This window comes from Diplotaxodon limnothrissa, linkage group LG5, assembly GCF_057381915.1.
Source record: "Diplotaxodon limnothrissa isolate DT_005_m linkage group LG5, D_limnothrissa_male_GT1.1, whole genome shotgun sequence".
In the NCBI taxonomy this organism is placed as follows: Eukaryota; Metazoa; Chordata; class Actinopteri; order Cichliformes; family Cichlidae; genus Diplotaxodon; species Diplotaxodon limnothrissa.
In genome coordinates, this window is record NC_140600.1 from 36,630,374 (window position 1) to 36,643,595 (window position 13,222).

At 45.2% G+C, this 13,222-nt stretch overlaps 2 protein-coding genes across 5 annotated transcripts in view; one reads left to right on the top strand and one right to left on the bottom strand.

Annotated features, from left to right (window-relative positions):
* Nucleotides 1-13,222, top strand: part of LOC146632772 (A-type voltage-gated potassium channel KCND3-like) — a 105,904-nt gene that overhangs the window by 46,580 nt on the left and 46,102 nt on the right. The gene's annotated exons all lie outside the window — the stretch shown is intronic.
* LOC146632773 (uncharacterized) lies at nt 1,276-2,468 on the bottom strand. The gene is made up of 2 exons (XM_085353494.1): nt 1,573-2,468; nt 1,276-1,336 (listed from the first exon to the last, which is right to left on the bottom strand). The coding sequence occupies exons 1-2, from the start codon at nt 2,418-2,420 to the stop codon at nt 1,276-1,278; spliced, it is 909 nt and encodes a 302-aa protein (XP_085209620.1). The 5' UTR covers nt 2,421-2,468.

Below are 13,222 nucleotides of genomic sequence, written 5' to 3' on the forward strand. Positions count from 1 at the left end.
AACTCTGACTATTTTACTATAAACTGGACCTTAATTTAAAAATTTGGCATGATGTGAGATAAAATACTCAAAACCGGCAATCACAACTATCAGGAAAGTATAGTACTTTTTTTTAACCCTGACATATATACAGTCTGACCTGTTTTAGCAACTACAGGAAGTTTTTTCACCTTTAGAAAGAATCCAGGTGTAAGGCATTTATGCATTACCTTCACTTTTAAAGAGAAATTCTTGTTTTATATACAGTCTGTATACAGTCTCTTTGCCAACTCTGCAGGCCTCCGGTCGAGGTTTAAAGACTGTAGTCTTTTTAACTGTTGCACTTAACTCTTCACACCATATCCAGTAAACCAGGTATGAAAGACTTTCAAAATAAAAAGGCTTTTTGTGTCACGGTCTGGCTGGCAGACCGTGGGGATGTGGGGAAAGGAGGACCCAGGCGCGGTGCTCTATGTATAAACAGTGTGTTTATTTACAGAGTGGAACAAAAACAACAATAAATCCGTGTTCTCCCAGACTCCCGTGTCGTGTCTCTGCGTGAATAGTTCGTGTCTCTGTGCTCTCCGCTCCCGTGTCAGCACCCCCCGGTGCTCGCTGCTCTTCGTGCCTTCCACGCTCCTCCTGCGGGAAACAATAGACGCAGCCGTCAGGACACAAATAACCGCGGGCATACACTTACACACATTAACTCAATTCAATGGGACGACTAACGTGGAGTCTCAAGGAAATGATCCCGCGTCGGTGGGAGCTCCAACTCTCTCCTAAGTAGCTCCCCCGACGAGGCCTGATCAGCAGCAGGTGTGTGACTTCGGGTGTGGCCAGTCCTTCCGCAGGGCCACACCCCTCAGGCCTGCAGGTGGCTGAGCTCCATCCTCCAAGCATACCCGCAGACACACACACACTCACATCTACAAGCATGGAGAAGAGCAGCAGCAACACCAAAATACATATAATAATAATAATATAATTCATAACTGCTCAGGGATCCTGGGTTGCTCAGACCCAGGACCCTGACAGTACCCCCCCTCTAAGGGTCGGCTCCCGACGACCCCAAAACCAAAACAAAAAACAGCACAACCAACCCAGGGCGGGCGGCTGGGGGAACCAGGACGGAGGGCCAGAACCAAAACAAGCAAAAACAACAAAACAACAAACCGACCCAGTCCACAGTCTCAGAGTCAGACCGCGCATCCCGCAGCGGTGCAAAAAGAAAACGAAAAGACGCCACAAACAGTCACAGGCGGCCCATCAACACAACAAGAGAGTTCAGGGGGCCTACCTCGAGCCCAACGGCGGCGACGTAGCAGCTCCGGCGGACGGCCCCGGGTCCGGCGGCAGCAGCAAAACAGTTCAGGGGGCCTGCCACGGGTCCGGTGGCGGCGGCGCTGCTCCTCCGGCGGCCAGCCACCGGTCCGGTGGCGGCAGAACGGTTCTGGTGGCCTGCCACCGGTCCGGTGGCGGCGGCGCTGCTCCTCCGGCGGCCTGCCACGGGTCCGATGGCAACGTCGCTGCTCCGGTGAGCAACAGCGAGGCGTGGCAACAGGTCCATGACGCGCCGATCGCTGACGTGGACGCACCGGACGTGGACGGCGAGGAGGCCGCGCTAGACGTGGAGGTCCCTCCGGTCCGCTGACCTCCTCGGCCGGCAGCGAGAGCTCCTCCTCCGGCTCGCTGAGCTCCTCAGCTGGCAGAGCGGGCTCCTCCGGCTCGCCGAGCTCCTGCTCGGGCATGCTGAGCTCCACAGCTGGCGATGCGGGCTCCTCCGGCTCACTGAGCTCCTGCTCGGGCATGCCGAGCTCCTCCGGCTCGCTGAGCTCCTCAGCTGGCGGTGCGGGCCCCTCCGGCTCGCTGAGCTCCTGCTCGGGCATGCTGAGCTCCTCCGGCTCGCTGAGCTCCTCAGCTGGCGGTGCGGGCTCCTCCGGCTCGCTGAGCTCCTGCTCGGGCATGCTGAGCTCCACAGCTGGCGATGCGGGCTCCTCCGGCTCACTGAGCTCCTGCTCGGGCATGCCGAGCTCCTCCGGCTCGCTGAGCTCCTCAGCTGGCGGTGCGGGCTCCTCCGGCTCGCTGAGCTCCAGCTCGGGCATGCTGAGCTCCACAGCTGGCGATGCGGGCCCCTCCGGCTCACTGAGCTCCTGCTCGGGCATGCCGAGCTCCTCCGGCTCGCTGAGCTCCTCAGCTGGCGGTGCGGGCTCCTCCGGCTCGCTGAGCTCCTGCTCGGGCATGCTGAGCTCCTGCTGCAGCTGGACGAAGTCTGAGGTTTCCCGAGCTTGCACTACCCCCCGGGCTTTACGCAGGGTGCAAAGGCAGGCGGAAACTCCCTTGAGCTGGCCGAGGTAGGGGTTCCCCTCCAGGATTGCCTCGATGGCGTTTAACCCCACCACTCTTGCCCTTGTGTTGGTGGTGTGAGTTACCCAGTCCATCAGGCGTTGGACGCGGGTGAGGTCGCTCTCTCCGGACAAGGCCGCTGGAGTGGGCAGTGGAATGGAGGCTGCTGCTGGTGGAGAAGATGGCTGAGCGTGTGATGTGGATGGTGAACAGGATGAAACGGTAAGCGGTGAGGTAGATGTCGCGGGGCATGATTCAGCAGGTGACGGCTGGATCACTAGCCGGGCGATAGGCTGAGGTACAGCGACCAGCTGGGCCGCGGGCTGCGCTTTGGCTACCGGCTGGGCAGCTGACCGTATAAACATAGCCCCAGAGTAAACAGTTGAGGTGAGTGACGATGAATTGTCCATATGACTCACCACAGCCGGCTGTTGAGATGTCTGTGGATTTAGCTGCGGTGAGGAACGCTGGCGGCGCGAACGTCGTTTCCGTGTCGGCGTCGGGGCCGGCGTCTCAGGCAGTGAATCCACCAGCTGTCCGAGCTGGTGGGCAGCCTGAGGAGGAGAGTGGAGGTGGAGGGTGGAAAGTAGGAAGTCCAGGACCACCGCATTAAGGGAGTCCACCAGCCAGGGGAATTTAAGAAGCATCTCCTGCAGCCGCCTCTCCACGGCGTGACGCAAACCTTCCGCAGGCTTCTCCCACCATAATTCACACATGCGGTACACTTTGTCCATAATTTCCCTCCTGAGCCTCTCCTCGGAGACCGCTGGGTCCATAAGTGGCGGGATCATTCTGTCACGGTCTGGCTGGCAGACCGTGGGGATGTGGGGAAAGGAGGACCCAGGCGCGGTGCTCTATGTATAAACAGTGTGTTTATTTACAGAGTGGAACAAAAACAACAATAAATCCCCGTGTTCTCCCAGACTCCCGTGTCGTGTCTCTGCGTGAATAGTTCGTGTCTCTGTGCTCTCCGCTCCCGTGTCAGCACCCCCCGGTGCTCGCTGCTCTTCGTGCCTTCCACGCTCCTCCTGCGGGAAACAATAGACGCAGCCGTCAGGACACAAATAACCGCGGGCATACACTTACACACATTAACTCAATTCAATGGGACGACTAACGTGGAGTCTCAAGGAAATGATCCCGCGTCGGTGGGAGCTCCAACTCTCTCCTAAGTAGCTCCCCCGACGAGGCCTGATCAGCAGCAGGTGTGTGACTTCGGGTGTGGCCAGTCCTTCCGCAGGGCCACACCCCTCAGGCCTGCAGGTGGCTGAGCTCCATCCTCCAAGCATACCCGCAGACACACACACACACACACACACTCACATCTACAAGCATGGAGAAGAGCAGCAGCAACACCAAAATACATATAATAATAATAATATAATTCATAACTGCTCAGGGATCCTGGGTTGCTCAGACCCAGGACCCTGACATTTTGATGGATTATTGTAATCATCAAATCTTGCTGTTAGCCCAGTGGATATAAATTTTCAATTTATAAAATCCACCTTACAGTAAGCATTAAGCAGGATTTGTACCTCACATTCTCAATCATTCATGGTAGTAACGATATTCATCATGCATGTAGTCACCTCTCTTCTCCATCCACAATGTCCAAACACTAACTGCAGCCTGCAAACACATCATCATGTGTGACAGCTAAATAATGACAATATTGTATGTAATCAGAAAGAGGCACGGAGGCACAGTGCCGATGTGTTCATTTATCATGTTTATTGGCTTCTCCCAACATGTTCTGTGATGCATTTGTCCCATAGTAAAGAAAAGTGGTTTGGTGCATCACAGTGAAATTCGTGAAATACAGCAAAACGAATAAAAACTGCATTATTCTCACCTGATCTGATTAAATGGGCATACCGGTTATTAAAGTCCAGTGCAATATTAATCTGGCATTTGAAACAAAGGTCTGATTAGCTCTCTATTTGACCAGAAGAGGCAAAGCACTTAACTACAAGTTTATTTGAGATTTATTTAATTTTGATGTAGTTCACTCAGATATCCAGCTCTTGTGAGATTCACCATCCTCTATTCCCAAGGAACTCTCCAAGCTTCTAAAAGTTAATACTGGATCATTATAACGACTGGTGAGAGAAAAAGATTTATGCATTGGTAAAACACATTTTGACTTGTTCTTTCTTCAGGTGCCATGTGTTTCCTTTTTTAAATAATGGTAACATGCATTTATGATTGTGAAGATTCACACAGCAAGGTAGGGATGAACGATAAGTCACACAACACTGCTTCAGTATACACCGCTGGCTAAAAGCAGTCACTCTAACATTTCATTGGACTGCCTTTACCTCTGATAATGGCACACATTTGCTGTGGCATAATTTAATAAGCCATCCAGAGAGACACTTTTTATATTTTATCAACATTTTGTATTAATGATGGGAGAGTTGGACCACAGTGTAAAGTCTTCTCCAGCACATCCCAAATTCTGTCAAAGGGGTTAAAGTCTGGACTCTGTGGTGGCCAATCCATGTGTGAAAATGATGTCTCATGCTCCCTGAACCACAGTTTCACAGTCTGAGCCTGATGAATCCTGGCATTGTCATCTTGGAATATGCCAATGCCATCAGGGCAGAACAAAATCCATTGATAGAAAAACCTTGTGATTCAGTGTATTTTGGTAGTTTGGCAACATTTTCTGGACACATGACATTGCTGAACCCCGATGTGACTAACTGAAGCAATCCCAGACTATAACCCTGCACTCATGGGCTTGTATAGTAGACACTAGGCATGATGGAGTAGTAACTTCATTCATACGTTGCTTACTTAATGCTACACAGCTGTTTGGTCCCAATCCCTTGAGTTCTCCTTGCATTGTATATGTAGAAACGTGCAATATTCAATTTTTTTACAATCTGATTTCACCAAATGCTTGCGCCACATTTCTCATTAAAGATGACAGACCACTGTGCATCCATGTTTTCAGTGATGCATTGGGCAGCTCTTAACCCAATGTTGGTCATTTTCTATCTCCTTAGTTGTATTGTGGCTTGATGGCAGCCAGTAATTTGACCCTTCCGATACAGAATAACACGTTTTCCAAGAAAATGGGATATGTCTTCCAATGTGGTAATTGGATAATCACTGCAGTAGGTTGTTCAACGAGAGGCTCTTACCCAGTTAGATCCTAGTGTTGATTTTTTTTAATGGTGGAACAGGGTAGAATGCGAGAAACTGTTGACAACAGAGCTGCCATATTACTGTCACGCTTGTTTGTATACAAATGGTAAAGCTTAGCATTAGAGCATTAACATAACTATAGACAGTTATAGCACAACAAGTCAACAATCATAAAAACAAGTAAAAACAAAAACATTATAGAAATCTGTCAAAACCTGGTTCATGCTAAAAAAAATTATATTGTTATTTATTTGGAAAAGAAAAAGCTGAATGAATAGTTATATATACAGGAATGAGCCGGCACACTGGAATCAAACAAGCATTCAAAACCTAAAACGAATTTTGTTGTTCATGAATGAAAGTAAATAACTGCAATTTGCCATCCTAATCAAAAATAATAATGTGCTTTACTATTTTTTCAGATTGTTTTTATAAAAGAGTAAATTTGAAAATTCATGGATAAGAACCATAATTATATTTTAGCATTAAAAAATATAATTTCCATTAAATAGCTTGACCACACTGGTGGATTAACCACCACAGAAACAAAAAATAATTTTGTAATTAACAATACTGTTAAATTTGGGCAGCTGTGGTATAAACTTTTCACTGGTTAGTAGTGTAAGACATTTCTTTAAGCACTGAAATATTTAGTAATGTGAGAAGTGTAACATAGAAATACATTATCAATAAAGGCTATAATAAAATGAAATAAGTCTTTAAGCTATGGAGAGCTAGGAAAACTTGACAGACTCCATGCCATCTTTATTCTCCTCATGTACCAGATCTACATCTTCTTTCTCTGTAGGGTTACTCATATTCCCATGCTATTACATACTGCTCACACTTTTGCCTGCAGTTGGATGGACTCATAGAGAGAGAGTGATTGAGAGATGAGACCGGAAGATGTAGAGACTAAAATGAAATACAAGGTGAGAGACAAAGTCAAAAAACATGTTGAAAATTGCAGGGACACAAATGGTAAGTCCACAAGTCTGTATTCATACTTTGTATTCATTCATTCACAGCTGACACACACATTAAGGAAAGCCGAGCAAAAGGGGGAAGAAGCCCATATGTAAATAACACAAGAAAATAAACTGCATTATCACCCTCATGGAAAATGTCAACTATAATTTATTCTGAGACTGCCAGGTAGCTCGGGGAAGCTTTTCTGCCTAATATTTAAAACCTATCACAGCTGAGCAGATGTTTGCTCAGGGAAATGGCAAAGTAAATAGTGTTTGTTTAAAGGCCTAGTACATGGAGCGACAAGCACAAACAGATGGTAATAGTCTTGGAATTACCTAAACGTACACCTAAAACTGACATTATAACAAAGTCCTTGTCTGGGGTGCAGCTATTGTGCTTCACAATTTAGCTGCCCTAATGCCTTAGTAACTGATTTGAAATGTCTGCTGACTGACCTCGCCTGACAGCAAAGGATCAGTTGCCCTGCAGCTAATATCATAACAATCATTCCTTCTAATAATTTAATGTAACAATATTGAATTTCAAGTCTAATTTGCTATACCTCACTGCTACATTACAGTTTGTAGCTGTGTTAGAAATGCTCATATTTCAGGAAAATCTAATTTATTTCTCATTTGCTGATCTGTTACCTGCAAGTTGCAAGATCAGATTTTAAGCATTAGGAATAATTAATCTACACTGACTGGTAGTTAACGATGTAGGTATGTGTACATGTAGTACATACACACAGTTTTTCATGTATGTGTTATGTTTCTTTATTATTCAGCACAAGTTAAAAATTGAAAACTAGAAGGTGATTTAAGATGCAGCCTTCCTACAATCCGCAGATCTAGTTCTAGTCTATATTTTAGCTTATTGCATCAAATATCTTCAGCAGTAAACTGGTTGATATAAAAGTTGGGATATATTATTGTCCTTTAATGAATTATTTCTAGTTGATTTGCCCTTATTTTTATTCATTCCAAAGAAAGGCCAGTCAGTTTACTACATTTCAGAGGTGAGCAACACGTGCACACCTACAAATCAGCCCCCAACAAAATTGCAAATACTAACATAAAACAGCTCCCATGGAGCCCCCAAATGGAAATCATCCATATGAACTGTTATGAAATGTCAAACTTTGTCAAACTTAAACATTCCCCAAATGTATTTCTTTAAGAGACTTTATTTCATCCAATATAAACCTTTAACCCCCAAAACAGCACTATCACATACTGAAAATCTCACACCTAAAAATCTAAACCAGAAGGGTAAAATTTCTATGTTCTTCACAACTGATGTATTATGATAAAAAGACCACCATAGATGGGTTGGAGGCATGGAGAAGAAAACATACGAGAAGCTGATTGGGAAACAGCGTGCTTAAAGTCTCAAAGCAATCAGTGAATGCAAGAATAAAGCTATTACAGCGCAAGTGGTTAATGAGAACTTATATCAACCCTGAAAAGCTGAATCTTTGGTCCCCTGACATCTCAGACACATGTTGGAAATGTTCAGAAGAAAACAGGTGCTCTGTTTCTTTTTGTGGAGACTGTAAAAAAACAAAACAATACTGGAATGTTGCTGTTCAGCTACAACTGATATCGTTGGTATGCAGGTACATTATAAAGCAAAAATGTGTGTTCTAGGTGTACAACAGCACTTATAGCACAACACATGCTGTCTGTGTCTTGCTTTTAGGGTCAAACATTTGCACATTTACACATTACTTTAGAATGAGTAGATTACTTTAATAGCCTTCTACCTATTGTAGTATACTGTGTTGGTGTGTTTCTGCCATTTGGTGAGGAGTGAGACTTGATACAGCACAAATCTACTATCAGTTCCAAATCTTGTGACACAGCTGCATTTGGGAAGCCAGGAGAAAAATGAATGGGGGGAATCAACCAAACAGAAAAAATTTTAAAAAAAACTTTAAAATGCAAAATTCTCTGTATTTTTGTCACACCAGCCACTTTTAGATTGTTGTCATTCAATACATTTTAACTCTAAAGTGTCAACAGAGAGGTGAAGTTCACCGCTGTAGACTCCCAGTTGTATTTGGATGATGAGTAGGCAGGTTTACTAATCTAGCAGGAATAATTGCAATCTGAATGTTTTACTTTGGGTTCAAAGAATATGCAAAGAAGTTTACCCTGTCTTGTTATTTTTTTTTTTTCATCATGTGTGAATTCAGTCGGCGTAGGGGCACGGTCTACTGAACCAGCAAGGGAAAACAAATTGCCTGAAGCTCAGATTCCTTAATTAGAAACATCAGAGGAAAGAAAGTCATTGCTGTTGTGAATGAGCTTTACAGATGGCTGTGGGTAGGGTGTACATCTCTATTAAGATGCAGTGATAGGAAAAAAGATTGTGTTCATATTTTAGAATAGAATAGAATAGAATAGAATTCAACTTTATTGTCATTGCACATGTCACAGGTACAGGGCAACGAAATGCAGTTTGCATCCATCCAGAAGTGCTTTAGTGATATAGATATATTACAATATATATTAGCAATAATAATGATTTGTGATAATAATAATGATATGTGATAGACCCATTTCTGTATATTACAGAAATGGGTCTATTATGGTATGTTATAATGTACACGGTATGAAGTATGTTGTGAATATTCTATAACTATAAGTATGTACAGGCTATGAACAGGATATAAATATGAAAAACTATACAGAATATGAAATAAATAACTTTACAGAAATCTGAGATATACTGTTATACAGAAATGGGAACTATGCAAGTTGTAAACAAGTTGTAGGATTAAAAATTATCAAATGTACAGAATGATTATTTACACAGAGCTATACAGTAGTCCAGTTAAGATAAGTAAGATATAATTCCTACAGAGGCTATATAAAGTGCTAGTGGTTGTGAGTGGTGGTTCAGTCCATGTTATTATTGTGTGTTTGAGGGTACGGTTGTCCATTGTGGGTGTGTGTATGTTCAGTCCATGTGTTAACGTGGGTCAGATGTCAGGAGGCAGAGTTCAGGAGTCTGACGGCTGTGGGGAAGAAGCTGTTCCAGTACCTGGTGGTCTTAGTCCGGAGGCTCCTGTAGCGCCTCCCAGAGGGCAGGAGGGTGAAGAGTTCATGTGATGGGTGACTGGGGTCTTTGATGATTTTCCCAGCCCTTTTCAGACACCGCTTCCTGTAGATGTCTTTTATGGCAGGAAGTGGTGCTCCGGCGATGCGCTGGGCAGTTTTCACGACCCTCTGCAACGCCTTCCGGTCCGAGGTAGAGCAGTTCCCGTACCAGACTGTTATACAGTTGGTCAGGATGCTCTCGATGGTGCAACGATAGAAGTTCACCAGGATGTCTGAGGACAGGTGGTTCTTCCTCAGAGTCCTCAAGAAGAAGAGGCGCTGGTGAGCCTTCTTGACCAGCTTGGAGCAGTTGGTCGTCCAGGTGAGATCCTCGGAGATGTGGACTCCCAGGAACTTGAAGTTGCTCACACGCTCCACAGCCGTCCCCTTAATGTGGATGGGTGGATGTGGGTCAGCATTCTTCCTGTAGTCCACGATGAGCTCCTTGGTCTTCTCGGTGTTAAGCAGCAGGTTGTTTCTGTCGCACCACTCAGCCAGACGATCCACCTCCTCCCTGTAGGCGGCCTCATCGTTGTCACTGATGAGGCCAATCACCGTGGTGTCATCTGCAAACTTAATGATGGTGTTGGAACCATCAGCAGGTCTGCAGTCGTGGGTGAAGAGGGAGTAGAGGAAAGGGCTCATCACACAGATCACACAGCCTTGTGGTACACCGGTGTTCATCGTGATTGTAGATGAACAGTGGTTATCCAATCGGACATGTTGGGGGCGGTTGGTCAGGAAGTCCAGTAACCATTTGCAGATGAGGGAACTGATGCCCAGGTCTGTCAGTTTCCTGATGAGTTGCGAGGGGTGAATTGTATTGAATGCTGAACTGAAGTCTATAAACAGCATTCTGGCGTAGGTGTTGTTGTTGTCCAGGTGTGAGAGGACAGAGTGCAGTGCGATGGAGACTGCATCCTCTGTGCTCCTGTTCTGGCGGTATGCGAATTGGTGGGGGTCCAGGGTGGGGGGGAGACAGGATTTGAAGTGTGCTAGGACCAGCTGCTCTAAGCACTTAGTGATGATCGGGGTGAGTGCTACTGGGCGGTAGTCATTGAGGCAAGATGGGTTGGAGTTTTTGGGTATCGGGACGATGGAGGTGGATTTGAAGCAGGCCGGTACCACAGCGTGGGCCAAGGACAGATTGAATATGTCTGTGAGCACTCCTGCAAGCTCCCCAGAACATGCTCTGAGAACACGCCCGGGGATGCCATCAGGACCTGCAGCCTTGTGGACATTGATCCTGCTCAGCACCACTCCTACATCGGTGGAGGAGAGAGTCATAGGTTGGTGGTCTGGCATCACGTCTGCTTCGGTTGTGGTTGTGAGGTTCCCTCGCTCAAAACGAACATAAAAGTTGTTGAGCTCATTGAGGAAGGAGACATCAGAGGATGCGGGGGAGGGTTTGGTGGTCCTGTAGTCTGTAATGGTCTGGAGTCCTTACCACATGCGTCGGGGGTTGGAGTTGGAGAAGTGTTCTTCTACCTTCTTTTTGTAATGGTGTTTGGCTTTTTTGATGCCCTTCTTTAGATTAGCCCTGGCTGTGCTGTAGGTGTGTGCATCTCCTGACCTAAAGGCAGTGTTGCGGGCCTTAAGGAGGAGACGAACATCCCGGTTCATCCAAGGCTTCTGGTTGGGGTACATGGTGATCCGTTTCTGGGTGGTGACACTGTCTGTGGTTTCGGAGATGTAATCCAGTACAGATGAGGCGTACTGGTCCAGGTCTGTGTGGGTGAACATATTCCAGTCTGTGTTTTTAAATCTGTCCTGGAGCACTGTGTCTGTCCCCTCTGGCCACACTTTAATTGTCCTCACAGCAGGTTTCACACGTTGGATGAGTGGTGAATACCTAGGTGTGAGGAACAGGGAGAGATGGTCCGATTGTCCAATGTGGGGGAGGGATGTGGCTTTGTAGGCTCCAGCCAGGTTGGAATACATATTCATGTATGGCTCCAGTGTCTATGATACTAAAATATGGTTGAACCACTTTTATGTTCTTGACATTCGCGACACTACGTATCTTTTATTCTGACAAAACTATATCTGTCAGTCATTTTTGTATTGGAGTGAATCATTTTTTTAATATTAATGAAAAAGCACTGAAGTACTGCATATCTTGGAAAGCCTCCTCAGGCTCCAAGGTTAACTTCATGATGAAATTTCCAGAAACAGTTTTTTATGCATTTTGACCTCTGTAAAACTCACTTACCGTCAGTTTGTATTCATGCTTCATAAAATCATATTTCCTTTTCTTTCAGTTTCTTGCGGCATTAGTCTACACTAAGCTCCTGTCCAAAATATAAGTGAAAATGCCTAAAGATAAAATCTTTGGAAAAAAATTATGTATTTATATATGTGTTTCTTTGTTTATCTAGGACTGGCAATGAAAGGAATCTATCCCAGCAGTGTGTATATGGGATATTGTGTTATGGAAGTGAAATTTACATTTCAAATGCATAGGATATTTCTCTATTTTATATGATACCAGAGAGGAGTCTTCTATTGCTGCAAAGCCACATATAGACTGTGGCTTCTCCCACCTTAAGAAGGAATATTTCAGTAGCATCCACCACAGAACCACCAAGGGCCAAAAAACCTTAAAAATTAACAAGGGAGTCGTTTTATTTCCAAGATATTATCATAATAATGCTTGGAGCCTAAATGAATTGCCTACATCGATACTGTGTGTTGCTCAAAGCAATACATGTGCCATCTCCTCACTCCAGCTGATACATTTGAGGCCAATTACGCTCAGACTGCTTCATCACAAATACCTCATCTCTCCTTTCCCATCCTCTATCTCTTTATGTAGACTCCTGAAGTGGGATGCCACTCCTCTCGAGTGATACAACAGTAGCTCCTTGGGTCTCTGGAGCCTTTCTGGCAGCCTACTTTCTCATTTAACCTACTTAGGAGGCTTTTTAAAAAGATCCCAAAGAAAGCTTTTTTCATTTCTGTTCTCATCTCACACTCACTAATGGAACCTAATGGGAGAGACAGCTGATTGGAGGTTGAACGTGAGAAGGGATATACCACCAGTAAAGGCCGACACGTGGAAAGGGAGACGTGTGTTACTGGAGAGCAATGCAACCAGTACTGGCTCATCAGTAGGACGTTTCTCAGCCAAACAAAGGTAAACTGAGGTGGGAAGTAAATTCTGGTAAAATATACTGTTTGGAAATTTGAACAAGCACAGTGTGCAGGTGCTACTTCATAGTAATACCGATTTACACCTCTGCAGCGAGCCTTCATGATATTGATCTCAGTGCTGTCTCTTCTGTCAAGCCCTTCCTGTTGACAGTTTTCCTTTTGCAGCATTGTGGATTTAAAATTCACCAGCCATTCTTGTCACATCACATAGGGATATTTTTCTTTTATTTATTATTATTTAACACAGTATATCATTCAGACAACCAAGCATGAAATATTACTGCATTCCTTCTTGAAAAGACTCACTCTAGTGACCTTATTCGCATAATCGAAACAGGCAGTCAAGACCACGTCTGTGTAATTCCACCTTGCGCAGTGCTGTGCCAATAAAACACGGATTCAGACAGCCAAGGTTTTACAGACCTAAAGAATAAATTCTTTGCCCCTGACAAACTTGTCAGAGTTGAGGATAGGAAACAAGGTTTATCTAACATTGGCAACATATTATTAGC

What these genes read in the sequence shown, in the direction of transcription:
- LOC146632773 (XM_085353494.1), bottom strand. Translation starts at nt 2,420, where the DNA reads ATGGACTGGGTAACTCACACCACCAACACAAGGGCAAGAGTGGTGGGG. An exon ending in CGCCGTCCACGTCCGGTGCG is followed by an intron (nt 1,337 to 1,572) that starts TCCACGTCAGCG and finishes TGTTTTGCTGCT; the next exon opens with GCCGCCGGACCCGGGGCCGT.